The sequence below is a fragment of the Amphiprion ocellaris genome, chromosome 4 (assembly GCF_022539595.1).
Source record: "Amphiprion ocellaris isolate individual 3 ecotype Okinawa chromosome 4, ASM2253959v1, whole genome shotgun sequence".
In the NCBI taxonomy this organism is placed as follows: Eukaryota; Metazoa; Chordata; class Actinopteri; family Pomacentridae; genus Amphiprion; species Amphiprion ocellaris.
The window spans coordinates 20,514,037-20,540,889 of record NC_072769.1 but is presented as its reverse complement, the minus strand read 5'-3'; the positions used below and the strand labels follow the sequence as shown (position 1 = coordinate 20,540,889).

The following is a 26,853-nucleotide window of genomic DNA, read 5'->3' as shown; positions in this document are numbered from 1 at the left end:
AGGCTGGCACGGGTCTACGAGGTGAGATGCTACACTGACACTAAATCGACTTAGCTGAAGCCTCACGGGATGTTGTAGGGCACTGCTGCTCGCGCTGACGACTCACCCACAGTCTGCCTGTATTGAGTTTCGGTGATGGCTGTTTAGCTTGTAGTGCTACACAGGGCAGAGTGGGGGAATGGAAGGTGCTCCGGCTCATTGCATTTACTGTCAGGAACCCTGCAGACCACAAGGCTAAAGGGATCAATAGCGTTGCACTGCACAGCACTGCCAGACCAGGCCAGACCCAAACACAGGAAGATTGCATTACACATAGGCCTTAATCAGGAGAAGCTACGGTGTTATCAACACAGCAAAAGAAAACAAAAAAACATGCAATTTTCACTTAAGTAAGTATTTCATTTTCTGACGCATTATCATATCCCCTTTCGTGACAAATACTGTACAGACATTATTGTGCAAATACAAACACGGAATTTGTCCCAGACACACACGCAGGTTGTTTTTTTTGTCTGGTGATCCTGAACCTGAGTCTCCAGGTGGCCCTGCATCCCCTCGCTGAACAAACAGTGCAGAGGTTTGCTCCACTTCCCCCGTGTCACCGGGGCCAGGTTCAGACATTGTGTGGCCCGTCGGCCTGCTGACACGGCCACCCAGTCTGCCAGGGATTTGCTGCTGGGTCATAGAGTTGACATTTATTAAAGGAAGTTGCATGGCGAGCTACAGGGAGCTGACAGTCCTCTCGTCACGTTGCACTCCAGAATTCAGAAACGTATGCAGCACACACCCACCTCTGTGTCCAACAATAAAAGAAACAATGAAGCTGTTAAGCACTGTATGACCCCCCCAGGGCCCACTACAGTTAGAATGACAGCTTTCATTTCCCAGCCTAGTGCCACTGGATTTAAGGTTCCTTGCTGGGAATTACAGCATATAACCTGTCTGAAAAAGAGACCTCCTTTTTAGCCGTGTGGGTATAAAATATGCTTAATGGGGGACAAAACTCAAACTCTTAACAATACAAATCACAGGCAAAAACAAAATTACGCTAAGTGGCCAGTATGAATGATGGTGAATGAATATTTGTGGGCCGCGAGGGGAAACGCAGAGTTTAGTGGACCGTGAGGAACAATGAAAATCTAAAAAGGAGAAGTCGAGTGAAATGGATTGAGTGTGTTGAGGACCAGATGTGCCGTGGATGGAACAAACATCTGCTGGTTCTGCAAGGTCTCTACAGTCTTGACTGGCCCCCATCATCCAACCTTTCTCACCACACGTCCCGGTAAACCTTTCTCATTCTTCTGTCTGGACCCTCATCTAAAAACTGTTTCATTTTTAACTGTATGAGCATCCAGGATGAAAGGTATTCATTTGAGGTGTTTTATGGCACTTACTCACACACATGTAAGCAGATTCAGTGCGTTGAAATTTTACAGTGCGTATCTCATTTTTTTTCTGTTATTGTTCTCCATTCTTTGTGTTTTGATGGTCTAGAGCTTTTCTTGGTGTATAAGTTACAGTACTAAAGAGGCAGCACCAGATGGTAATGGTGTTTATTTTTGCAGTAAGTAATCACCATTCTGGAACTTATGACAGTAGACAGGCCCAGGGACCTGGAACCATGCCCCGAGAGACATGAGCACCACTTCCTGGTTTACCCGCCTGATCTCAAACACGCAATCACACGAACACACACAGAAACACATGCACGCACAGGAACACCCCTTGGGCCACTGGCGATGTGAGCCCTTGGGCCACAGGCATAGATGTGTTCTGGCATATAGGCCGGAGTAGCGTAAATTACACTGCAGCCACACTGGCACCATCCGCATCCAAGATGAATGAGCCAACTTACATGCCATGCAACAATTCCAAAGAGGGAGTTTTAAAACGGGGAGGCTGCACTGTTTGCATGTTGAGACCATTTCACCTACTCGGTACAATACTTCACTTAGATCTTTAAAAATAAATAAATAAAAAATCTGAACGCACTAATACACGGGTCTTTCATCGTTAGCTCAGCCTTAATTTTAATTTATCAAAGTGCTACTCGTGTTGGTTTCTCTAAGACACATGCCTTTTGATCCAACCTATGCAGAGAAAACACTAACCATAAGGGGAAAAAAACTAAAAAGACTGTATTCAACATTACAAAAGTAGCTTTGTGCAAAAAATTCAATGCAAAAATGCATCTTAAAAGAGCATTTCCTATTTCAGTGACAGAAGTATTGCACAAATATTGACCAAACCGTCAAAAATAAATACTGTTTAAGGAGGCTATCCCTCACATTGTGATTTCATTGGCACCCCAGATCCTTCCTCGTCTGACCCACAGAAAACGTACCCAGGAATTAGTCTGATTCAATTTCACTTTAGCAACAAAGTACAATTTTAAATAATGATTACAATCACATTGCTGTTTGAACACGACTAAAGTTAACACACTACAACGACTTTCTAACTGAATTACAGATCTTTTTTTGGCTTTGTTTTTATTGTGTGTGTGTGTGTGTGTGTGTGTGTGTGTGTGTGTGTGTGTGTGTGTGTGTGTGTGTGTGTGTGTGTGTGCTTAATCAAAAATAAGTATCTAAACACGTGAAATTTTTTGAAGAATTGTTACCCTGCACAAAATACTCAGTAATTTTGTTTTCAAATACAGATTTAAAAATAACTATTTAGCAAGAGCAGCAGGCCCTTAACATATTTCTTCTTTAGTGTGTTCTGCCAAAAAATATTTTCAGGCCTCTTTGCTTTATTAGACTGTTCAGAGCGACATTAAACAGAAAGAAATGGAAGTGACAGCATGTAAGAGAATAACAAAGGGTTGATTTAAACCTCCACATTTTGCATGATGGGCTGCAGAGCCAACTGAACCATCAGGACACAAAAAGTTTGACTTCTTGTCCAGCACTTAACTGATATATATTTTGTGTATTTTTGCTGCCATAATCAGTAACATATAATTACAGAGTCTGCAACAACTCTTTGCTGCCAGTTTCAAACAGTCTGTATCATAGATTCCTAGTTAACATGACACATTTCCTTTGGGGCACCCAGACCCCCTAGTGGCCCTTCGTCTGTATGTGATCTGGCAGTGAAATACTGCTGGGGAGAGGAATGGGGGTGGAGGGAAGGTACCAGAGAGAGAGAGGCTCGAGTTAATGGTCTTGCATCTTCCTGGCAGCATGTCAATAATGGCTCTGATCACATTAAATAAAGAGTCCATTAGCTTATTCTCTTTCCTCCTGCATGCTCCACAGCAAAAGCACAGAAGAAAGCTGAAAAGCCCTTCTAATGCAGTGTGTCTGCATGTTACAGACACCTCTATCTGTTCCCCAAAACAAAATGACTTGGGAGGCTTACTACGCTGCAACCCATTACCCATTCACACACCTTTCCTTTAACACAGTAGCGTGAAAGTGATGTGTGATTTATTTTGACTGTGTGGAGATCAATGCTACTATGTTCCAGGTAGAACTGAGGAAAATTCTGAAAAAAAAAATGTAACAGATTTTTGCAGTTGAGGATGCAACTATTTAACACTTTATACACCAAATAATCAGAAACAGCTTGTCACGGGTTGATTTTATGAGATGGAGCCCTGCTATGTTTCTCGTGTTATATTTGAAGTGCAGTTAGTCACCAAAGACTGTGTTGCTGCCCATTAGAGATGATAACAGGCATTACACAAAAGAGGAACAGAAACGACTGATACATCAAGACAGAGTACAACCATATAACCATGTAGCCAAAGAGCAAATTGTGAGCATATGTTAATGCACCTTCTCTGCTCCGGCCCGCTGCCAAAATAGTAATCAAGACAAAGGAGATGTGATATAAGAGGAAAAGAAAACCATCTCTACCAACACACACGCACACACACACACACACACTGGACAGACAGACCATTTCTCAGCCGCCTCACTGCTCACCATTGGCCCTGGAGGGAGCACAGAGGCCCCCACATCTGTCTCCCAGGCCCACGACAGACCTGGCTGCTGTATCCAGACCCAGGAGATCACACGAATCATCCTCAATTAATGTGAAGCATCAGGCATTCCCTCGCTGCCTCTATCACTCCACCCCTGTTCTCTGAGGCATCCCCTCTAGCTCAGTGCTAGGTCTGCTGAGTTTTACACATTGACCACGGCTACGGTTCTTTAGCACAGTTGGGTGAGGCAGGCCGACGTTATTGTGTTATTGTGCTCTTTGTGCAAAGAGACAGGGAATCAATACATCAGTCCAGTCCCAAATGCTGCTCACATGTAAGTGCTGTGAGGCGGTTCTTCAGAGGTTCTGAACTCAGAGAACAGCCGACTTCACTCTGCAGCGCGCCAAGGCCTGAAATGGCTTCCATGTGCCGACCCATCTGCACCTCTGCTGGGCTGTGGCCCAAGTACTGTCCTTTCCACTTTTTAAAGATGCTGAGGGACGGCTTTTAAACAAAAATGGTAGTGATGGTGGTGGTGGATGTCAGGAGACTTACATGAATCAGGGGTTAGGTGACCTAAAATGACGGATTTGCTCTCAGAAATAGATAATGAAAAAAGACAAGTCAGTGGGGAAAGAAATGGAAACTGTTTACTAAAGGCCACCTGGAACCTGGTATGTGCCAGGTTCTGACTCACCCGTCTGTGGTAAAGTCTTCTATAATAACCCCCCTCACTCCCCTCTCCATCCTTGCAGTCTGCAACTACACAATAAATCTCACTCTAGTCGATTAGCGTGCCCTTAGCAACAACTAACACACAGTCATGAATTTTTAACCAAAGCCATGAGTTAAATCAGGTTGAGAGGTGAAGGCAGGGTATCTTGTGGCCTGTTGGTTGATCAGTGTGTCTGGTATAGTGAAATAAGCCCTGTGGCCTCTTCACATTTACTCACACTGGTGCCCCGCAAATAGTCTTTTAGTGATGAGCATAATATTGACCAAGGCAATGCCTTTTGCATGGTTGTTAATTAAATGATAAAGCAAAAATCAAACTTGAATGGATCTGTTCCAAGTTGTAATCAGCAAATAACTTGAAGCAGGGAGTCCTGTCTGGACTTCACTGAATCACCTGTATTTCCATGAGGATGACATTATATAAAAAAGAGGATTTTCTTATGTTTAGCTTTAGTGTCTGTGTAGCTACACTCAGCTACACTTTCATCTATTAGTGCTGAATTAGTGTTAATCATCTTTCAACAATTAAATGTTATAAATATTGTAGTGGAAAAGAAAGGATGTGAATATAAGTCTTTGCAAAATTAGCAGATTAATTTTTTTTATCCCCTGTATCTCCTTTCCTTCCAATTGTCATTTAATCAAACTAAACTATTATCAGGGAGGCCTCTAGGCCGTCTGCTGATATAGAAGGTTCTAACAATGTGCTATTCTTTGTATAACATTCTAGAGTATCCCAGAAAGACAGTGTAGGAAAGTTTTAGAATAAAAATGTGTGTTTGTTTGGCTGCTATTTGTTACTTTTTTCAATCTGGTGTATTAGAAGACAGCTGTAAACCACACGATACTGTACATATTTCAAAATGAACAATTCACTACATGATTGTCTAATTTGCAAAACACCTGTCACTGTAACAAGCAACCACAAACTGACAACAGTTAATGGTTGGTCCACGCGGATACTGCTTTGTCTGTCTTTAATGATAGGGCATGTTTTTATTGTTGTTTTGTTGATTATATATCTATATACAGTAGATTATCAACTTGTCAGAAGATACATGTTAATACTTCTGCAGTTTAGAAAATATCGAACATTCAAGGTGCATGCACAGTCAAATCAAAAACAAATTCTTTTGATGTGCAGAGCATAAAGGAGGAATTTACCAAGATCACAGAACGCAAATTTCAACCTCTATGATTCTTACAAATGTCCTCCACCCACGTCTGGACGTAGCTACTGATTTCCCTGTGGTCCATCACAGGGGAAAAAGTAGAGCTGGTTGTTCACACATGACCTCTGACCTGCCACTGGGGAGCCAATGGGGGAGCAGCCTGTGTCCTGGGAGCTCTTGCCCTCTGATGTGATGGCTCCAGGCAGTGGGCTTTGCGTGAACCCATCCCCCATGGCACCCCTCGCCACTAGATCCTCTGCATTATTCATACAGCCCAATACGGGGTGGGAAGAGAAACAGAATATGGAAAAGGAAGCATCAAGGTTCAAGACCTTCTCAGATCACAAGGAACTTCTGCTTAACCTCCCTTGAAGTGGCGAGCACAGGAATAGAGTAGGTTTTTTTTAAGGAACCGGATCTGAAAGCAGGACTGGAGATCAATGGGGGTTCCCTGGAGGCTTACTGGAGATCACATTCACTGCAAGGTGATTGGTGAATCAATGTGGTTCCCATGGTTCGTTTTGCCATTGTGAGAACTGATCCTTCCTATTGCAAGTGAATTGTCTTATGGTCATGAGTTTCTCTAATGTTCAAATGGAACCACTGTAAGCCATCACCCTGTACAGACTGTGCACATAATGTGCTCTAGAAGGCTAAGAGATCACTCATTTGAATTACTGTATAAGAACACAAATCAATACTGTGCATTCGTGTAACATTTTTCATTTTTTTGCACCTCACTCTCCTGCTTTCCAAAAAGACCAATTCACTGAATATGATAGGTGATGATTAGTGAAAAGCACATACATGTTAAGCCGTTAATCCATAACGCACACGGTGCAATCTAACAATGCTGCACACCCCGGCTCTTAATACAGCACAGCACATAACCTGCTAATTGCATAATTGCCTGATTTGTTTAAACTGACAGTGGTACCCTGGCCCATGACAAGGCCATCATTTGCTCATCCTCATTGTCAGCAATCCGCAAGGTGGTTACCCTACTACACACCCACTACACAACATCCAGCACCACAGTATTAAAGACAGCCATGAATTAAGAATGCATTGCAGCGGTGGAGAGATGAATAAATGCAGCCATTGCTAGATTAATTCTGAGAGACATGGAGGCAGGCAGATAAAATAAACTAACAGCAGAAGCTGTCCACCAGATAAAGTGGGTACCCCCATCGTCTCTCTGCTGTAATTATTGGCTAATAGTCATTAACCTGGCAAACAGAGGTTTAGCTGCATTGTTTAAAGGACTCTGGGATGCATAATGACAGACTAATATGTCATAGCACTAGGGGAGATGGGGGAGGGGTGGATTAATGAGATTTTACTGGAGGGAGTGTACAAGAAGAGGTGGGGCACGCCTGGAAAATATAGGGGGAAGAGGGCCACATTAAGCTAATTGGAAGATGAGTGCCTACTTGTAAAAGTGCTTCTAATGGCATATTTGTTTCTCTCACAGCGTCAGAAGGCTAATGCAGGGGAGTGGAGTTGTGAGACTTACTGTAGTAAGGACTATAGAGGCCTGTGTTTGTCTGCAAACGTGCATCGACACACTTTAAATGCTCATTTTAATATAACGCTTGCAGATGTTTATTAATGATATGGGGCTTATGTAGCATTGAAAATTTCATCTAGAACTTTGCATTACTACTGTAAAGTGATATTTGCAAAACATAGTTGTTAGAAATTAGGTACTGCAGTGGCTTTTAGGAAACTAACTGAAAGGCTTCTTGGCTAAAAAACACAGTAGTACTTTCCACATGTCCTGAACTCTAATCAAGTTTGTCCTCTCACATCCTTCTCTGGACAGTTTTGCAGCATTTTTGAATTTGTGTTGATTCTCTGCTCTAAACCTGACCCCAGCCCAAACGGTTGTTGACTGGCCTCCAAAACTCAATTGACCAGTGAACAAGGAGTGCTTGGATAGGCTCCTCTTAGACAGGGTCCAGTGCATAGCAGAACTGCTGACCTGCTCTGACAGCTGGCTGGCCCTTCCTAACACTAATGGGTTGCAGTTTGGCCTGTGTCATTGTGTTTTGGCTTTTGTTTGACTTCATGAGTGGGGAAGTGAAGGCACAGGGTTGGATGAGCAGAGGATAAAATGAATGTCTAAACCCTGTTTTCCTCAGTCAGTAAGGGTTAGATAACTGCATCTTGTTCTCATTTTGATTATGTAAAAACTTGCAAAACTTCTGTAGTTGTATTTTGTGATATCACTTTATAGCTTGAGACTATTCGCTAACATTTAATAATGGAACTTACATTAAAATTACCTCCTTTTAGGAGGCTTGCAGTTCTAATGAATCTTATTTTGATCTTAAATTGAATATCAAAGTGGGACAGATATGAAACTCATATTAAAATATTTTAAACTGACATAAATGTAATTAAACACGGCCTAAAAGTCCATAAAATGCAAATACTCTTTCTGTGTTTACTGCTTATGAAACAGAGATACAATTCATAAGATTAAAGCACTTAAACTGCATTTAAAAGCTTTCCTGCCTCTAATCAGCATTGGAACTCCAGGATACCTTAGTGTATTTAAATATGTAACACATATTAATCTTTTTTTGTCACAAGAAAATATGAAAAAACTGCTGCACATCTTAGAACTACAATTTCTTAAGAAGTATTCCGGTTGTGGAACTATTTAAAGATTCACTTTCTAATTTGCTTTCATTTTTTGTTTCAATTAAATCAAATGGAAGTACTAATGCCCAGATGGCCAAGCAGTATGAAATAATAGTGTCCAGGCTAGAATTTAAAGTCATACCTCCAGGCTAAAACTCCAGAGCGCACACAGAATGAAAGTGTAAAATGTTTTTTAATGTATATTTAACAACAAATACCCCAGTGACTATTGATGTTTCGTCTCAGAAGAATCTATTTCTCCAGTATATCTGAGGGCATGATGTGAAACCACTCACACTTTTATTTTCTCTGTGTTTCTGCTCTTCTTCCTCTGCGTCTCTCCCATACTATCTCTCTTTTGCTGTCTCTCTTTAAACATTTATCTTCTGTTTTCTCCTTACAGGCCCTTTGTGCTTTGTGATGTTGGTTTTTACAGCTTTTTACTCAACAGAGTTGCCATTTATCTTTTATAGATGCCAGTAGCTAGCAGCGTATAAGAAATGTTACCATTTCAGTGTGACTAATTGTCATCACTTGTGTTACTCCCTCGATGTCGCTTGCGTCTGGTCCCCCAGGAGTGTGTGTGGTAACTGTGCTATTTACTCTGTCTCCCTCTCTTGTCCATTTCCATCTTGTTGACATAAATACCCCATATCAGCTCAGATAAAAACTATAGTGATGAAAATGATATCATTTTGATCCTTTTTATCATCAGTGCTAAGAAGTAGAAAGACAGGTGGGTTCACAGAAGAAGACAAAAGTAGTGGATCAAACTTTCAGTGCCTCAACCTTAGTAGCTAAACCACAAAGTGAATTCTGAAAATGTGCCCATATTCCTCTCCCAGAATCCCTTTCCATCTCTTGATGTTTGACTGTGTGCACATTTGCATGGAGTAAGTTTCTTATTCTTTAGCCGTTAATAGCACATCTCCAAAAGACACTAGCCAAGTAAAGTGCTCTATTTGGAATAATGCCCGATTCCCAGTGAGTAGTTCTGGTATCTTGGGATGGAAACATGTTTCTCATCACTCCAAAGCCTCGAAACAAACAAATGAAAATAGAAATGCTGAGGGTTATAATAGGGTTATAATAAGTCATCTGTTGTTAAAATTAGTTATTTTAGATTCCTGCCCTTTTCATGGGTAGCTACTATCAACTGAAAGTGTATCATCAGTTGACAGTGTACCAAATAAAATGGCTATTGTAAAGTGATTCATTATTAAATTTAAGGTGAAAAGGGGTGTGCATTCTTTAAACCTCATTCACATACTGATATGATTTATATGAAAAGTAGCACATTATACATCCTTTAGATGTCACAAATATTTTGTCATGATAAACATCAGGGCTTCCAAATAAAAAGGACATAACCTCTATTTAGGCATTCTAAACATGAAACATGAGGTTTTCTCTTCTCTCTTTGAATGTCCAGTGCCATTCCCTACATACATGGTGTCCTCCCTTAAGCATTTCACTGCCTTATAGATAATCTAAGAAAAATGCCAGCAAAGCAAGGTACAGTTACTGGCTTATATTAATTATTCTATTATTTCTTTTGGCATTTTTTTCTCTGGCTCACACTGTTTTGTAAATATCCCTAGGTAAGGTTTGTGTACAGAGGGAGTCCCAGCAAGAGTTCACATCTTTCATAAAGCTGTTGTTGTCAGATTAACATCCCTACAATGTTTGAAGTCACACAGACCCGAGATTTGTTTGCTTATGTCTCAATTAAGCTCTCATGTCTGCGTGATTAATGGTTACATTTACAGAGATGCTTTACAGGAAAAATGAATGTGTAAAGAGTGGATGGAAAAGCAGGACAGTGGAAGGGAGGCACGTTCGACAAAGCTTTGTTATTTACTTGGCGCTCCAGGGGCATCTGAATTTTATGAGCAGAAAAGCTCACCCTTACAAACTAACCCCTACTCTGTGTTCTCCTTTGACCATACTGATTATGCACAATCAATAAAGGTTTGTATTTTTGTCTTCTCTCTTGTCTCTTCTGGGGCATCTAGGATGCTGCAGGCAAGGTGCTGGACCGCTGGACCATCATGTCCCGAGAAGAGGAGATCATCACCCTGCAGCAATTCCTGCGCTTTGGTGAGACCAAGTCCATTGTGGAGCTGATGGCCATTCAGGAGAAGGAAGGTCAGGCAGTTACAGTTCCCTCTTCCAAGACAGACTCCGGGATTAGGACATTCATTGAGAGTAACAACAGGACCCGCAGCCCGGGGCTCCTGACACATCTGGAAAACAGCAGCCCATCCAGCATTCACCATTTTGAGAATATCCCCAACAGCTTAGCCTTCCTCCTGCCTTTCCAGTACATTAACCCAGTCTCTGCCCCCATGCTTGGCTTGCCCCCCAATGGCCTCCCTATGGAGCAGTCTGCTCTCAGGCTCCGGGAGCCCAGTCTGCCAAACCAAGGAGAACAGGTGGAAACCAGTGAATCAGAAGTGTCCCTATCACCCTTCCGCACAGGTCAGAGCCCTAGTCGTGGAGCACTGGGAAGCATGAACAACACTGAACCCAAGCAGGAACCCAACAACAGGGCGTCACCCATCTCGCCAACCCCTTCCACCCAGCAGGCTCAACAGCAGCAACAGCAGACACAGCTTCAGCAGCAACAGCAGCAGGGCCAACAGCAGTCTCAAAATCAACCTCAGCAACCGAACAGCTTGAGTGACCACCAGGTCCACCACCACTTTGTAAAGGATGAACAGTCGAAAACCATTACCCATCCTTCCTTTTCCTCCAAAATGCATCGCATGCGTCGCATGGGAGCCACCTCACGGAAGGGTCGTGTGTGTTGCAACTCTTGTGGAAAAACCTTTTATGATAAAGGCACACTTAAGATACATTATAATGCTGTACATCTGAAGATTAAACATCGTTGCACCATTGAAGGTTGCAATATGGTCTTCAGCTCACTACGAAGCCGCAACCGCCACAGTGCCAATCCCAATCCACGGTTGCACATGCCCATGCTGCGCAATAACCGCGACAAGGACCTCATCCGGGCCAATTCAACCCCTGGTACACCTGTCATCTCGAGCACAAAGAATGGTGGCTTTACTCTCACCAGCCCTGGAAGGCCGCCACTGGGCTTCACTACTCCACCAGTAGACCCTATGCTTCAGTCTCCGCTGCAAAGTCCACTGGTATTCCCCTCCCTGAAGTCAGTGCAGCCAGTCCAGCCAGTGCCCCCCTTCTACCGAACATTACTGTCCCCTGCGGACCTCGTCAGTCCTCCTGTGTCACTGCCCACCAGTCCTATCATGCCCTCCACCACCAACAGCACCACCCTGATGGACCAGCAACAGCAGATCCTGGCTGCTGCAGCTGTGGCTTCACACAATAATGTTCATTTGTCAGAGACAGGGCACATGTCCCACCGCTTACCTACACCTAGTGCCAACCAGGACCTCAACACTGGCAGCAGTGACCCCACTCCCAAAAAGAAGCCTCGTAAATCTAGCATGCCAGTTAAGATTGAGAAGGAAGTGATTGACGTAGCAGATGAATTTGAAGACAAAGATGAGGACGACGATGATAATATCCACCATAATCACCACCATCACCAATCGTCTCTCCTGCACAACGTCAAAATTAATGGAAACTGTAACAGCAACAACAATAGTGGTAGTGGTGGCAGAAACCACAGTGGTGGTAGTGGGCAGCAATCCCCTTCCCAGGACGAGATGAGCCCTGGCTTTGCTCTGAGAGGAATGATGAGACAGAGTGAAGATGAATGCCGGGAAGGGACTGGTAGTGACAGCAGAGGTGGAGCCTCTGAGCTCCGATGTATGGACAGCTTTACCTCAGAGGATCAGGACCATGAGAGAGACTTTGAGAATGAGTCTGAAACCTCTGATTCCAAGATGTTCTACCGAGATGAACTGATGGATGTGGAGGAACACCAAAAACACAGCAGGAGGAGTCTGGACAAGGAACAAGACAATGAGGGTAGTGAGGAAGCTCATTTGAGAAAGGAAATGGAAGGAAAAGGTCATTCCTCACCCTCCCATCACCAGCCCCCAATCAAGATCAAGGAAGAACTCAATGATCCAACGTACGACATGTTCTGTATGGGCCAGTATGGCCTATACAATGGAGGAATGGCAGCAGCTGCTGCTGCTGCTGCGAGCATGGCTGCTCTGCATGAGAGCTTCATCTCTTCAATGGGCTATGGTGCCAGCCCACCCAAATTTCCTTCTTCTCAATCACCAGAGGGAGATCCATGTTCCAGTCCTGACCCCAAGATCTGCTATGTTTGTAAGAAGAGCTTCAAGAGCTCCTATAGCATGAAACTACACTACAAGAATGTGCACCTCAAAGAGATGCATGTGTGCACTGTGGCTGGCTGCAATGCCGCTTTCCCTTCCCGGCGGAGCCGAGACAGGTCAGTGCTAGAACTTTGTAATGTAACCATTTTATTCAAATGTAACTGCGACAGTCGCTGGTAGGTTTGCTTCAATTTTTAAACCTATTACAATCATTTAGATAATGGCTAATGCCTACAAAATCTAATATTTTTTGTTTTATAGAGATCTAGCTTTTTAAAATAAAATCTATGTTAAATATAGCCCTATTTTTGTGATAAAAATGCCTTTACAATCCACATTATTAAAATCATGAAACTTTATCTACCACAGTTCATTAGTGCACAACATTTGTCTGGACAGACTATCACTTAACATCTGTTAGCTTACTGAAAACTAAAAAATGATTCAGAGACATCTGCTGTGTCAAATCAAACTTTAGAGAAGTAGGATGCCATGACAAGAAACACACACACACACACACACATTTAAACCAGCCCTTGTACATACCCATCAACCCTCAAGCTGTCGTGTGTTGTTTACCTGCCCTCATCACCTCACCTTGTCAAAGGGAGATGAAGTCGCATATATTAACATAGACAGCAGTTTGTCAAACCACTGCATTTATTAGCGCATTAAGAGGTGAGGCTAGCTATATACACCTGGGCTTGTTAGCACATATCAGTCCCACACACTCACTTTGGAATATATATATATATATATATATATATATATATATATATATATATATATATATATATATATATATATATATATATATATACAGTATATATATATATGCTGTGGCACACCTGGCAGCAGGTTGATGCAACAACAAATGCTGGAGGTACATGGCATCACAGGTGCCCTGGGTTTGGACAGACTAAGAGAAAACAAATATTTGATTATTTTTTTAAAATTCAAACATGCTCAATGATTTTTTTTTCACAACACTAAATATCTAGATACATGGATTATCCATTACACATAACAGTTGTGTGTGAATATTTACTTGTGTTGAAACAAAATCATATTTCCTTGCTATTCATGCAACCAAAGATGGTCACTTGACCAAGTGATTCAGTCTTTGACAGAAAATTGCAAAATATTATCTGCCCCTCAAAGTCACCCAACATTTTAAGTATTACAATACCATATGTCTTCACATACACCGCTGATAAAAAAAAAAATCCTTTACATAACACTTACTAATACTAAATACTTGTTCTTTAATAGGAATAGAACTAAAAAGCAATTCTTTTGCAACACCAATGACAAATGGCACTTAAGGGACAAGTTACTACTTTACTGCAAGTCATCAGCATTTTATCTTATTACACACACACCCACCTCTTCTTCTACCACTACTGTTTTCTTCTGCCAAAGCTCCTTTTCTATCTGTAGCCTTTTAGTACATTTGTGGTTTTGTGGCATCTGTTCTTCGCACTGTTTATTTATTAGCAGCATGTAAATGCAGCAGGTAATTCTGGGACTCCATTAGAATAAACGTGAGGGAAGAGCAGGGGGAGCAGAGCAGGAGACAAGTTAGTGTCCGTGAAGAAGGTGCAACCCTGCTGCTCGGCTGACACAGCTGTGCCGAGAGCAGCAAGATGACAGAAAGTGTTCTTATAGCATGCGATGCCTCAGTGTGGTGTACTGCCACCAGTGAGTGGGTTCGCTCTCTTCTCATGACAAGGCCTTAGGAATAGTAAATGCCTAAGGCAGGACCAGTCTGCTGTGCAACATGTGCATGCACACATTCGTACAAGCACTTTCACACATTCACTCACACACACATACACACTGATGCACACAACAGATAACCAAGAAAAGTATTTGTTCGTGTCTCTTTGTAATTATCCTCTTAATGCTGTTAAAAGGTTAACAGATAAAAAATAATTAACTGAATGATTAGAACACATTTATTGGGGAATTTAACATGAGAAAAGATTTTTTGGTAACTAAGCGTTAAGAGTAAATCAATTCCTGAAACTAGCTCACAAACAGTTATGGGTCAACGGTAATATGCAGATATTGCTCAGATTTTTATTGGTGCTATGATGGATTCCATGAATCAGAATGTTAAATTTCTACAGCTGTCCTATTATTTTTTATTTTTTTTTGGTCCGTTTTGTAATTTAATCCCTTCACACTGAAATCTGCTTTCACAACCCCATAATGGTTCACACAAAACTCTGAACCAAATGTGGCGATAACATAAAGTGAGGGGGGGAAATATCACCAAAAAAGAAAAGGTAAAAAGTTGGGGTGGGGAAGGTGACTTTCACAAATATGCAGCCAGGTGGGTTGCTGCAGACAGACACAGAAAGTTCAAAGATTTGACCATATTGCAGAGAAAAAGGATAACACCTCAAAATGAACTCTTCCGTGTGTGTACTCTATTCCTGTGTCAGCTTGGATGCGTGCATGTGTGTGACAGTTTGACTCCAATGATGAGAAACACCAGCATATAAATGCCATTCAAAGACATAATGTGGCAGAGCATATGGGAGACAGAGATAACTCTGTTGCACGAAGGGACAAGCTTCTACGAAAAATAATTCTTCTTTAAGCCAGCAGTGCACAGTATAGCTCTGGGTGGGTAACACCTAAGCACACTATTGTTTCCATATTTTTCCTGATAGCATATGGGACACATTACTGTGCCACAGGTTCAAACAGGGAACAAGACAACAGAAAGAAGAGTACTGCATAGCTCGAGAAATCCTAGGGCTTTGAGAGGAGTCAATACACAAGCCGTGCTCTCATCAAATCTGTCCCCTGATAATCCTCTAATGGCATAATGTACGTTTGAGTGTAATGGTAGCAATAAAACGAGAATATAATTTAGTTGTTTTCATCAGAGCATTTTCCCTGATAGGATTAAGAAACTACATGTACAAATTTATCTGCATCTGTACAAACAACATTTTGAGTGTTTATCAGTAGCAAATTTGATAAGTCAAACTGTATTATTTTTCCTAATTGGATTTGCAGTGTTGGCAGTCACAATTAATAAGCAGCTCTTTTTAGTGGTTCACCTCAAATATAAAGAATTAATAAAATGTTTATTATTACTTAACAGAGAGGAACAAGAACCATTAAATTAACAGAGTAGATTTAAAAAGAGGAAAGTTAATCATTGGTTATTTATTGTTGTTTTTGCAGCTGATTAATATATGGTAAAGCAACATTATAATATGTAGCCCTTTATTGCTTCCCTTCCCAAACAGCTGTTGACATTAGGACATTAAGCAACAGGAAAGTCCTCTGCATATTGATATATATTGTATATTTATACACTACCGATCAAAAGTTTAGGGTCACTCAGAAATGTCCTTATTTTTGAAAGAAAAGCAGTTTTTTTCAATGAAGATAACATTAACTTAATCAGTCTAGACATTGTTAATGTGGTAAATGACTATTCTAGCTGGAAACGGCTGATTTTTAATGGAATATCTCCATAGAGGTACAGAGGAACATTTCCAGCAACCATCACTCCTGTGTTCTAATGCTACATTGTGTTAGCTAATGGTGTTGAAAGGCTCATTGATGATTAGAAAACCATGTGCAATTATGTGTGTGTGTGTGTATATATATATATATATATATGGTGTGGATTAGTCCACTAACCGACTGAAAAGCCAAAGGCACATAAACATCAGAAGGCCATTTGATCTACAGAGGAAAACAACCAAGAGCCGATGACACTGTTGGAATACTGTAAATGTATTACCAAGGAAAAAGTATCAGTCAGGTCCCCGCACTGCAGAATAAACAGCAGATCTCAAACACATCTAAACATCTGTGCACATGGACGCTGTGCATACTCACGCAGTCATAGAGAAAAGGATAATTTAACGTGCCCTTGAGCGAGCATGTAATGTGTCTGTTTCTGAGTGTAGAACAGAGCAAGATAAGTGTGTGTGCATACTTTTACAGTGGGGCGTTTTCTCCCAGCCTCCTGGCCGCATGCTGCACGGAGGTAAATGATTGCATATTTATTGTGGGGAGTGAGCAGCATTGGCACAAGCGTTGAAGAAGCTGCATGATTAACTGCTGGAAAAGAGCGTACCAGTAATCATCGCCATTATTAGCCTTGTTAATCATAATTTTTAAACTGGTGACAAGCCTTGCTCGTCTTATTTTTATCAGCCTATCCTTTTTTTATTTGTAACCTTCATCCCAACATTTTAACCCGCTCCTTCTATGTCGTCGCAGCGAGCAGGTGACCTCCCTCTTCTACAGTCCCATGGTGCAGCCGTGAGCAGCCCGTGGTCCCTGCATGGGCCACTGCAAACGGAGAGAGTGAAGGTTAATTATGTTGGAGAGTCTCTTTCCTCCTCTCCCCTTCCTCTCGCTGTCTCCCTCCTTTTCCCTCAGTCCCCTCACGGCATGTGGGCCCAGCTCCACTGCTCCACAATCAGCTCGCAGTTTGTCTCTTATAAACAAAGGGCATGCTGCTCATAGAGAGAATATCTTAGCAAAGCCCCTCAACCCACGTTTAAAATATCTGCTGGATGAAAGACAGAAACTTGAAATACTGCATCTCTTCGGTTTATCCCTGACAGTTTATTGTGATTCATTTTGAGGAGAATAAAGGAGATTTTTGTACACACACATTGCCGTCAACAGAATGATAGTTGTAACAGTGCGAGTGATTTCAATTAATTTAAATCATAACTTGTAGATAAAACAATTTTCACATGATATCAAATGCATATTTAATTTCTATTCACTCGTTTGCTCGGGGATCATAAAGTCATCATTGTGCCGTTCAAGAGGCTGAAACAATGCAACAGAGAATACAGTGACAGAGAGTGATAAATGCTACTAAAACTCTTGTCCTCCCACTTACACCCAAAACCTCATAACACACCCCAAATGACAGGAAAGACAAAGAACCGCTGGTGTCAGTTTAATACCACTCAGCCTTCCATCTCATTTACACATTATGAGTCATTTAGACAACATACACACATACGCGCTGACACAAAAGCAAGGGCAAGGGCCATCAGACGAACCTAAAGATGATTAACGCCGATTGGGACGGGCACACTCTCGCTCTGCCTCCTCTGCACAGTCAAAAATGGGCTCTCTGGAGGCCTCCCCCATCTTTCGGGCGAAGATGAGACTGTCAAATTGGTTTGCCAGCCACATTACTGGCCAACAGGGAGGTTCGAAATGGAGGAAGGGGGAACTGAGCAGTTGGGTTTGGGGGAGGAAAGACAGAGCACACTGAAGAGGAGTGATGGAGGTGGAGGCATAGAGGGGAGTGGGAAATGGGGCAGAAAGTCTAAATCTGATAAATGAAGGGAGGAGGGCATTACGTCTGCTGTGCGTGAATTCAGCTGACTTCCTTTGATTATTCAGGGCAACAGGGCACTGCAAACACTGGGGTTAAATACAATATTTGTGAAAATGACTATAAACTGGGCTCTCTTTTTTTCTGTTCAGCTCCTGTAAATAAATCATTTCCTAATGGTTACAAATGATGATGAAATTTATTTTACTTGCATATTTGTATGGATAAAAATAATTGTAGTGGTAACTGTGAATATAAATACTGTGACTTTCTAACAATGTGGTGTGCATTTTACCTATCTAAAGTGGCTATTGTAGCTATTCTGCAGGCTACTTACTGCATGATATTTAACATGTTTGACTCTAATAGATAGTCATGGTTAACTTAGAGCTTATTAGCAGTGAGAAGGTGTTGTTATAGAGATGGAGACATGTTGCAAAGGACCTGCCTACCTGAGCATCATCAACAGCATCCTGAACTTCAGGTTTAACTGAGCAAATACGTGGCACCCCACCCCTTCACATCTCAAGCTTGCCGGTCAGTGATCCTGCAGAAAATGTACCCATTTTCCCAAATATTGATCACTGATTACGGCATATTTCTGACTGTATAGAAACAGTCTGGTCTCTCCCGGCCAAGCATCTACACGTGTATTTGACAGAGAGGGATGCGGCGCTGCAGACGTTGAATCATGACTCCCATATTTTATCCATAAGTTAACTCCATATGGGTGCCATTGTACTATCAAAGGATAAAAAAGAACAAAGGATTTATATAGTCTTTTTGATCGAAGTCTCGCTATATGGAAGTAGTATATTTTCTGTTTTCCGCACACACAAACAGACATAAGAACGTGCAAACACACACATGCAGTGACAGCCACGGCCAATCGATTTGCCACGCTCTCTCTCCACAATGCTGACGATGCTCGAGTGGACGGGCTCCTGGTTGCTTGGTTCACAGAAAAGGGTCCCTCAAATGAATGTATTTTTACCTCTTGCAGGACAATGTCGGATAGGGAAGTAAATAATTAAAGGAAAGGGACCCTTTTTGACTGCATCAACCCTGCCACTGCTGGTAAGCTCTACTATCCATTGTGACTCCATTTTTGCCCGTCCTGCTAAGGATGACCTTTTTTTTCCCTTTTCTTTTTTAAATTTTTGTTTTGTTTCACACACATGTGCCCTCCCTGCATGGAAACCCTTCACATTAAAGGCACTGAGTGTTTGCATATTATTCTCATTTGATTTGCGTGCTGACCTGATATGAGAGGGCAGGCCTTGTGTATGTCATATCTGACTCTGGTCATTGGTTGCTTAAGTTTCCTTTCTGTGTTATGCAGTGTTGTTGTGACAAGTGTACTGTGGGTCCCCCCCTGTCTTAGCCTTAGTTGGCAACTGTGAAATTGGAGCGAAAAGGCATTGAATTTGATTTTCAAGTCCATTTCACTTTGCATCCTTTAGCATGGCTTTGTGTGCTAACTGAAATCCTCACTAATTGTATCCTGGCTTAAGCATGGCACGTGCTACTGAATCTACTTAGTTTCTTTGATCAACTGTAGCACATTGTGTGATACAGTTTGCCTTGTGTTTGGGAAAAATGCCCATCTTAATTCAATCCAGGGCTGCATAAAGACATGTTCATTGAGGTGCTCGATTAAGCCACCTCCAATAGGGAATGAATGCGATAATGCTGTCAGGGCCTAGTGCTAATATGCTATCCAGTTCCCCTCGATTATCACATTACCACAGCTCGAATCAATTGATAAACTCCCATTCAATATGGTGGAGTATTTAATTGAGTCAGAGTCTATTGGATTTGAGGGCTGTGCAGTGCAGACATGCTGACAGTGGTAAACACTAGCAGGATGCTCACTCTCGTTGCTATGTTAGTGCACTTTTTCTGGGGAGAGCTATTGGGTGGATTTTTCTCCATGTGAGTGTTTCTGTACCTGGAGTGATTCTAACAATAATTACACATGTAGTGAGTCTTAGATATTGAATCTTTAAAGCCTGGTACCATTTTCCTGAAGTGAGATAACTTGTCAGTATGAAAAATAAATGATTGTAAGTACAAATACATGTGTTTCTAAAATGCGGCTATCGGCAGCATTCTGATTAACACCTGTCTCCTTACATTAGGCACAGCTCCAACATCAACCTGCACCGCAAACTGCTGACCAAAGAGCTGGACGACATTGTCCTGGACCCCCAACTCACGCCACTGCCCAAGGACCTGCGAGCCGAGATACTGGCCAAGATCTACGCGGGGCACCACATGGGCTTGGACCCTATGGCCGGGATGGGCATCGGAGGCACCAACCTCGGGCCCGTCGGCCTGAACCACAATGCCCATTCCCCCATGAGCAACGAGTATCCCCACCATCCTCTCAACCAACACCTTAAAAACTACCACACCAACGGCTTCTCCCGGGGCCAGCCAGACGACTATATGGTGTTGGACCTGAGCACCACATCCAGTGTCCAATCCAGCAGCAGTGTCCACTCCTCACATGAGTCAGATGAGGGCAGCGATGAAGGCATCCTGTTGGATGACCTGGAGGAGGAGGGAGAGGAGGAGGAGGAGGAGGGCAACAGCGAGGGAGAGGACTACTCCCAGCGTGCCGAGGGGCAGGCTGAGGGGGGACATCGGGATGAGACTGGAGAACTAAAAGGAGGACGAGGTGAGGGGTCAGACCCTTCCTCCTCACCGTTCCTCCTGTCGTCCACTGGGGGCAGTAATGGCAGCAGCAGTGGGATCCTCTGTAACATCTGCCACAAAATGTACAGCAACAAAGGGACCCTGCGTGTGCACTACAAGACTGTGCACCTGCGAGAGCTGCACAAGTGCAAAATCCCCGGCTGCAACATGGTGTTCAGCTCTGTGCGCAGCCGTAACCGACACTCTCAAAACCCCAACCTCCATAAAAACATGCCCTTCTCTACAATAATAGACTAAAGAATGACTTACTACTCTGCCCTCCTGTCAGTCTGCCGCTCCTCCCTTCATTCCTCATTCTTATTCCTCCTCAAATTAGCTTTTAATCCCAGCCCAAGGCCATCAAATACAAGCTAAATGCCTGTATGTCTCCTGCCCATCCTCTGTAAGTCATTGCAAGACATTTCAATCTCCATCTATGAAATTAATTGACTCTAAATACAGTTTATTATTTTGTCCTTTGACTTTTCCTTCTTTGGAAGAACAGGATGACACTCTTCAGGCTGGAGTTTGCTTTATAACAAAACTCCAGTTGTTTCTTTTTTTCATAAGCTCCTCCATCTTTTCCTTTCTAACTTCTCCCCACTTTGTGTTTATGTCCATCTCCAAAGAATTCATTCAAACTCTTATTTGTGACTTTGCCTGCAGAAACGATATTATTGAAAAAAAAAAAGAAAATCTTCTTGTTGTACTTGTGTAATGATAGCTTTTAAATGAACCCCTTACAAAAGCATGACAGCTTCATTTGTAAATAATGTCCCAAGAGGCTTTTGGTGTAAAAGAGTTGTGTTGATGGTTGTTTGCTTCTTTTTTCTCTCTTTATGGTTTTATGTTACAGTCCAGTACAATACTTCCAGCTATAGGCAAGAAAGAGGTAGCATCTTACTAGCTTGACTCATTTTTGTTAGCTTCAAAGACACGTTTTAAACTGAGTCCTAGGGGAAAAAAAAAAAGAATATCATGTGACTTGTTTTATCTACTTGTTAGATATTCAGAGGTTGCCGGCATGCTTTTTTAGGCTCCTACACTGATATCATTCTCTGTATTTCTATTGATTTTTTGTCTGTTATGTTTATGAGCTTTAGTATACCAATTCAGTTTTTGCACTTTGCATCTATACAAGGGGATGTGTAATATTATTATAATGAGGATTTTTTTTTGCAACGGTGCGTTTAGGTGTTGTTTGGGGTCATTGATGGCTACAGCACCAAGGGAAGTGACAGTACCTTCAATAGACTTGTGCCAGTTTCTTTTTGCACGTGCTCAGTTTCAAACAGTTTCACGACAGAAAACATCTCGCCTCCCAGAACAAAACTGAGATCTTCCCCCATTGCTAAACAAAAAGTGTTCAGAAAGTGTCCCCAAAGTGTCATGCTTTAAAACAAACCCAGGTCTGACTAAATATGAACTGCTGTTTCACAAACACAGAAGAGTTAATATTGATGAAGTCCCCCCTCCTCTTTTTGCTTCAGGAGTATTTTGTGTATGTTTGTTCTAATCACAACAACTTCTTCAGAGGTTTAGTCAGTTTAATCTGTCTAAAGCATGCATTTATTTTGTCGAACAAAGTTATCAATGCAAAAACTGGTGTTTGTTGTCACGAAAGGCATCTTAATGAAATATGATCTTCCCACAGAGAAAAAAGATTAAACTAGTCTGTGACCAAAATATAAGTGTTTGCTTGAGAAAAGCTCTTTCAGTGTGACATTGTACTTAAATCAAGCCCCGTTGGATTAATATGATGCACTTGAGTCTTAAAACTTTTGCTGTGATATTTTGCATATTGGTTTCCATTGCTGAGTGTCAGTTTCAAATATACTCTATGAAAAATGTCGCCATTTTTCTGGCTGTTGGTTGCAGCGATTTTTAACATGTCCATAACTGTCTTACGGTACAAATATTTCCAGTAATTGAGCAAAGTAGCCGAGGGAAGGGGTATTTATTAGTGGGTGATGTATCTTCATGGAGTTTTTTTTTTTTTTCCAGTATCAGAATTTTTTTTGTAAAAAGAAAAAAAAATAGAGATTGGTTCTCAGTTTGACTTTTTTCTCAATGTATTAGCAATGCCATGTGTTACTATACAAGGAGATCTTCTCTTACTTGACTGGTGCTACACACAGTGTGGGAAAATATGCAGTGTTATGTGGTGTGCTGTACAGTATTCACAACACCTTACATCCATAACAGTGTTGAGTTCCACTTATTTCACACTTAAGCCATTTTGCAATACAGACATGACCTATTCTATTGAAATATTTCATGTCTTTTTTAAGACTCCACCTATATGACACACGCAGTTTTTAGTTCTCTCTTCTCAGAGATAAAGAGGGCGAGACAGAGCTGAGGCTGATGGAAAGGTTGCGGAGGTGGAAGGCTGACTAGGGAGGAAAGGATGACAGCAACGATCATTAAAAATGTGCTTCTTCTCTGCTACCTGGAGGCGTCCCGCCATTCCAGCTTCTTCTGTCTAATAACTCACTTGTCACTTCGTTCCACTGCCAGACGCCAGGGCTGCTGACAAGACTGTGACACTGACAGAAGGAGAAAAAGAGGGAAAGCGAGTGTGCGCTCTGAACAATTTAATTTGACTCATTCAATTAAGTTGAATTCAGTTCATCTATTCATTTTCTATGTGCGCTTCTTATTCGGCGTCTCTGGTAATTCAGTTCAACTCCTTTTCTCTTACTTCTCTGTTTTTCTCTTTGTCTGTCAGAGTGCAGTCATTTAACAACCGCCTTACCCATTTCTTCAACCCGCCACTCACTTACCACCTCCACACGCCACAGCGCAGATCCTACAGGGACACACACTAATAGTGTATGCTTAAGTTCACTGGACGGCCATGGCATAGGAAAAAGGGATGGGTAATTGCCTGTTTATCCCAAGTGAAGGGAAAATTGAGTACAGGAGCCCCTGCCTTCTCCCAGGAGTGGGTTTCACTGAGGCGCTTGCTGCCTCATTCACTCATTCAATCCCCCCGGCCCTCGCTCTGGCAGAAATAAAAAAGTGCTACTCCAGGAACCCTGCTGACAGCTGTCTCTCTAACACACAATCATGCAAACACACATGCACACAGAGAAGAGTGGCACACACTCAGAGGGATGACAAGGCCTAGATGACTTGTTAACCTCTAGTCATGGAGAAGACAGGGGCAGAGAAAATATTCTCAGCACAGGAAATGAAACTGTTTTTAGTATTAACACGTAGCTGCATCCACTACATAGAAAGCACGCATTCCATTGTAAAAAATGGTGCGAGCTATAATTAAATAAGGAAAGCTCTTATTATTACTACTTTATTCTAAAAATTGTTCAGCAGTTAATGATTTGAGACTTTCTAGCTTAGGAGGCCAGTGATTAAATGAAGAAAATCTATTAAAAAGGTCAACAAGCTCACAGATTGATTTGAACTCTCTAGAATGAAGAGAGCTGCATGTACCAAAAATATCAAAACTTATCTTAATGTAAGTGTGCTCTGGCCAATAACCTCAGTTGCAATGCGAAGTTTTCAGACTTGTTTTTTTTTCCAACCAACACATTCCTTATGTTCTGTTCTTTACTGTCCATTTCTCAAGTAGCAGCTGCAGAGCATGACCTGTCTTGTGTACTTACGTGTTCCAGACAGAAAACTGAATATCATAGAAGAGGTACCCTTAAAACACCTTTCTACTACCTCCCTTCAGGCTCTCTCAGAGTCCTGGTGGTTCTGGTCATGCCAGAAGAGCACAGAGCTGCGAGAGGCTGGAAACATAGCTGAAAAAACATGCAAATGACTGTCCATAACTAGGGAGACAGCCGAGAGAGACGGGAAAAGGGAGGAATGGGGTAAAGGGATTGGGTTTAGAACGCGGTCTGGCCACAGCCTTGCAGCAGTCACTTAACAATGCAGGGGAAAAGAGAGGAACTGAGGCTGAGGAGAGAGTGAGAAAGCAGCAGAGCTAGGACTCCCCAGGACTTATCCCCAGCTTTTTCTTGATTGCCTGTTGGAGAGCGATCGAGCCACCCCTCACATTTCCACCCCTCTCCTCTGGACTCTTTTCTCCTCTGAGAAATGACCACCGATTTTCCCTCTCTTCTGAGCACGCCTCCAGTCTACGTACTCCTTAATTCTCCAGCCATATGGGTCCAGGGGCACTGTGCTACCTAGTGACCGTGCATGTCGCTTAGAGCACCTCACTGGCCCAGACCACTGGAGTGAATCTTAAATATTTGATTAGACCAGCGTCAGCCATCAATTATTCTGCAATCCTGCATAGCACACTGAGGGAGAAAGGGAAGGCAAACGGCTGAAACGCCTGACCTGTTAATCGCTGTCCATTTTGTTCATGTCACAGAGTGAGTGAGTGAGGTGTAAGCAGAGAGGATGAGAGGTGACACTGCATGCAAACTGTCCACTTAATGTAGCTCATGGAACAAAGTGAGGTGAAAATGTTTGATGAGACGTCATTAGAAATATGCAGATAGACGAAAAATACACACACGTGGGTTTGTATAGATGCTTCAGTCACGAGTCTTACGTTCGAAAAAGAATGCCCTCATTAATTTGAACTGGAACCTGTGAAATGTCAATGATCCTGAAAAAAAAAATGCTGTAAATTCATAAAATGTTTTCCATTGTATTTTCAAATATATTTTACAGTCTTAAAGTATAAATAGCTTGAAGAGCTGGTAAATTTAGATTTTTATTTTCACTTGTGTTTTTTGTGTATTCGATGCATTTGTGTCTGTGTCTTAAAAAGCCCGTGTTACGTCACTGGCACTCGACAGCGTTGCATGGCTACATAGTCGCACTGCAAAGAACAAACAGAGCAAAGGAGCTTGCGTCACTTTGGTGTCAAAATGGTGATTTGGAAGCCTCATGAATACTGTATGTTACCTAAAGAGGTATTCCCCATTTGCAGACAGAAGGAAAAAAATGATCCTTTTTAAGAGACTCTTTTTTTCCCCTTTCTTTTTCCCCTTTCTTGTATTTGTTTCTGTATCATAACTGTCTATGGTTTTTGCATAAAATGCATAAGGGTTTTGGGATGTAAATGGAATTTTATTCATATTTTGTCCAAATACCTCTTGTAATTTGTATCAGAATTCTTGTACAATTTTTATATTAAAGATTTATCAGTCACTGGCATTTTTTCATCGTATTTTATTAAGAAGTGAAGGACCGGGATTTCTAAAAAAATTTATATATTTAAGTAGTTTGAATGCCGTTATGTACAAAAATAACAGCACAGACAATGTGTCAATCAAGCCATTTTAACAAGACACTGTGTTTTCAGCAGGTTTTCCTGGGCTCTTTAATTACCCTATGATAAAAATCATTGGGGAAATGGCTATCTTGACCAATTAGTGGACGATTAGATTAATAGAGTTATTAAAAGATGCACTGGCATGAGGAGAAGGTGCTGCTGGTGTTAGCAAATTAGTAAGATGGTCACTGAAGGAGGGAAATAAAGGACATACAGTATCTTTGTCTGATCATGTGCTCAAATTAAATTAAAATGGGACTTATGAAAGGAACTACATACAGGGGAAAAATACATACCGAATGTGCTTCAATTAAGCTTAAAGTTTTCCTGAAATCATCAACAGGAACACAAGAAAAAAAAAGATTTTCCATCCATCATATAGAAGAATATGACCATGAATAAATGTGAGTCAAACATAGAACGATTTAACAACAGAACTACAACTGAAGACAGAAAGTGATGACGCCATTGGACAAATGCAGTGTCATTTTGCAAAAGCAGCCCGTGCTGACATCTTTCGCTGTGACTGGGGCTTAAATTACAAATTGATATGAGCTCCTGCAGGCATGTCATGTTTGCTCTGGTAACCAACAGGAACATAATGCCTCCTCCCTCCCTTTCGTGAAAGTGAAGAAGTGACACACAGGCCCTATTGACCTTGAATTAGACACCAATCCTCTTTGTCACACACCAGTTCTTTGATCCCATCGCTGTTAATAGCTGCACAACACACGCACGGACACACACAAATTTTCGGGATAATACCTCTGTACGAT

At 41.9% G+C, this 26,853-nt stretch overlaps 1 protein-coding gene across 9 annotated transcripts in view; it reads left to right on the top strand.

Moving 5' to 3' along the window:
• Positions 1 to 25,953, top strand: part of bnc2 (basonuclin 2) — a 218,608-nt gene extending 192,655 nt beyond the window's left edge. For 8 of the 9 annotated variants that reach the window (XM_055009987.1, XM_055009984.1, XM_055009989.1 and 5 more), the window contains 2 exons: positions 10,503 to 12,889; positions 20,256 to 25,953. In XM_055009987.1, coding sequence (XP_054865962.1) covers positions 10,503 to 12,889; positions 20,256 to 21,072 — 3,204 coding nt within the window. In that variant the 3' untranslated portion in view covers positions 21,073 to 25,953. Of the gene's footprint in view, positions 1 to 10,502; positions 12,890 to 19,117; positions 19,192 to 20,255 lie in introns of all 9 variants that reach the window. The other variant, XM_055009991.1, reaches the window with a different exon arrangement.
• Positions 25,954 to 26,853: the final 900 nt, after the last annotated feature.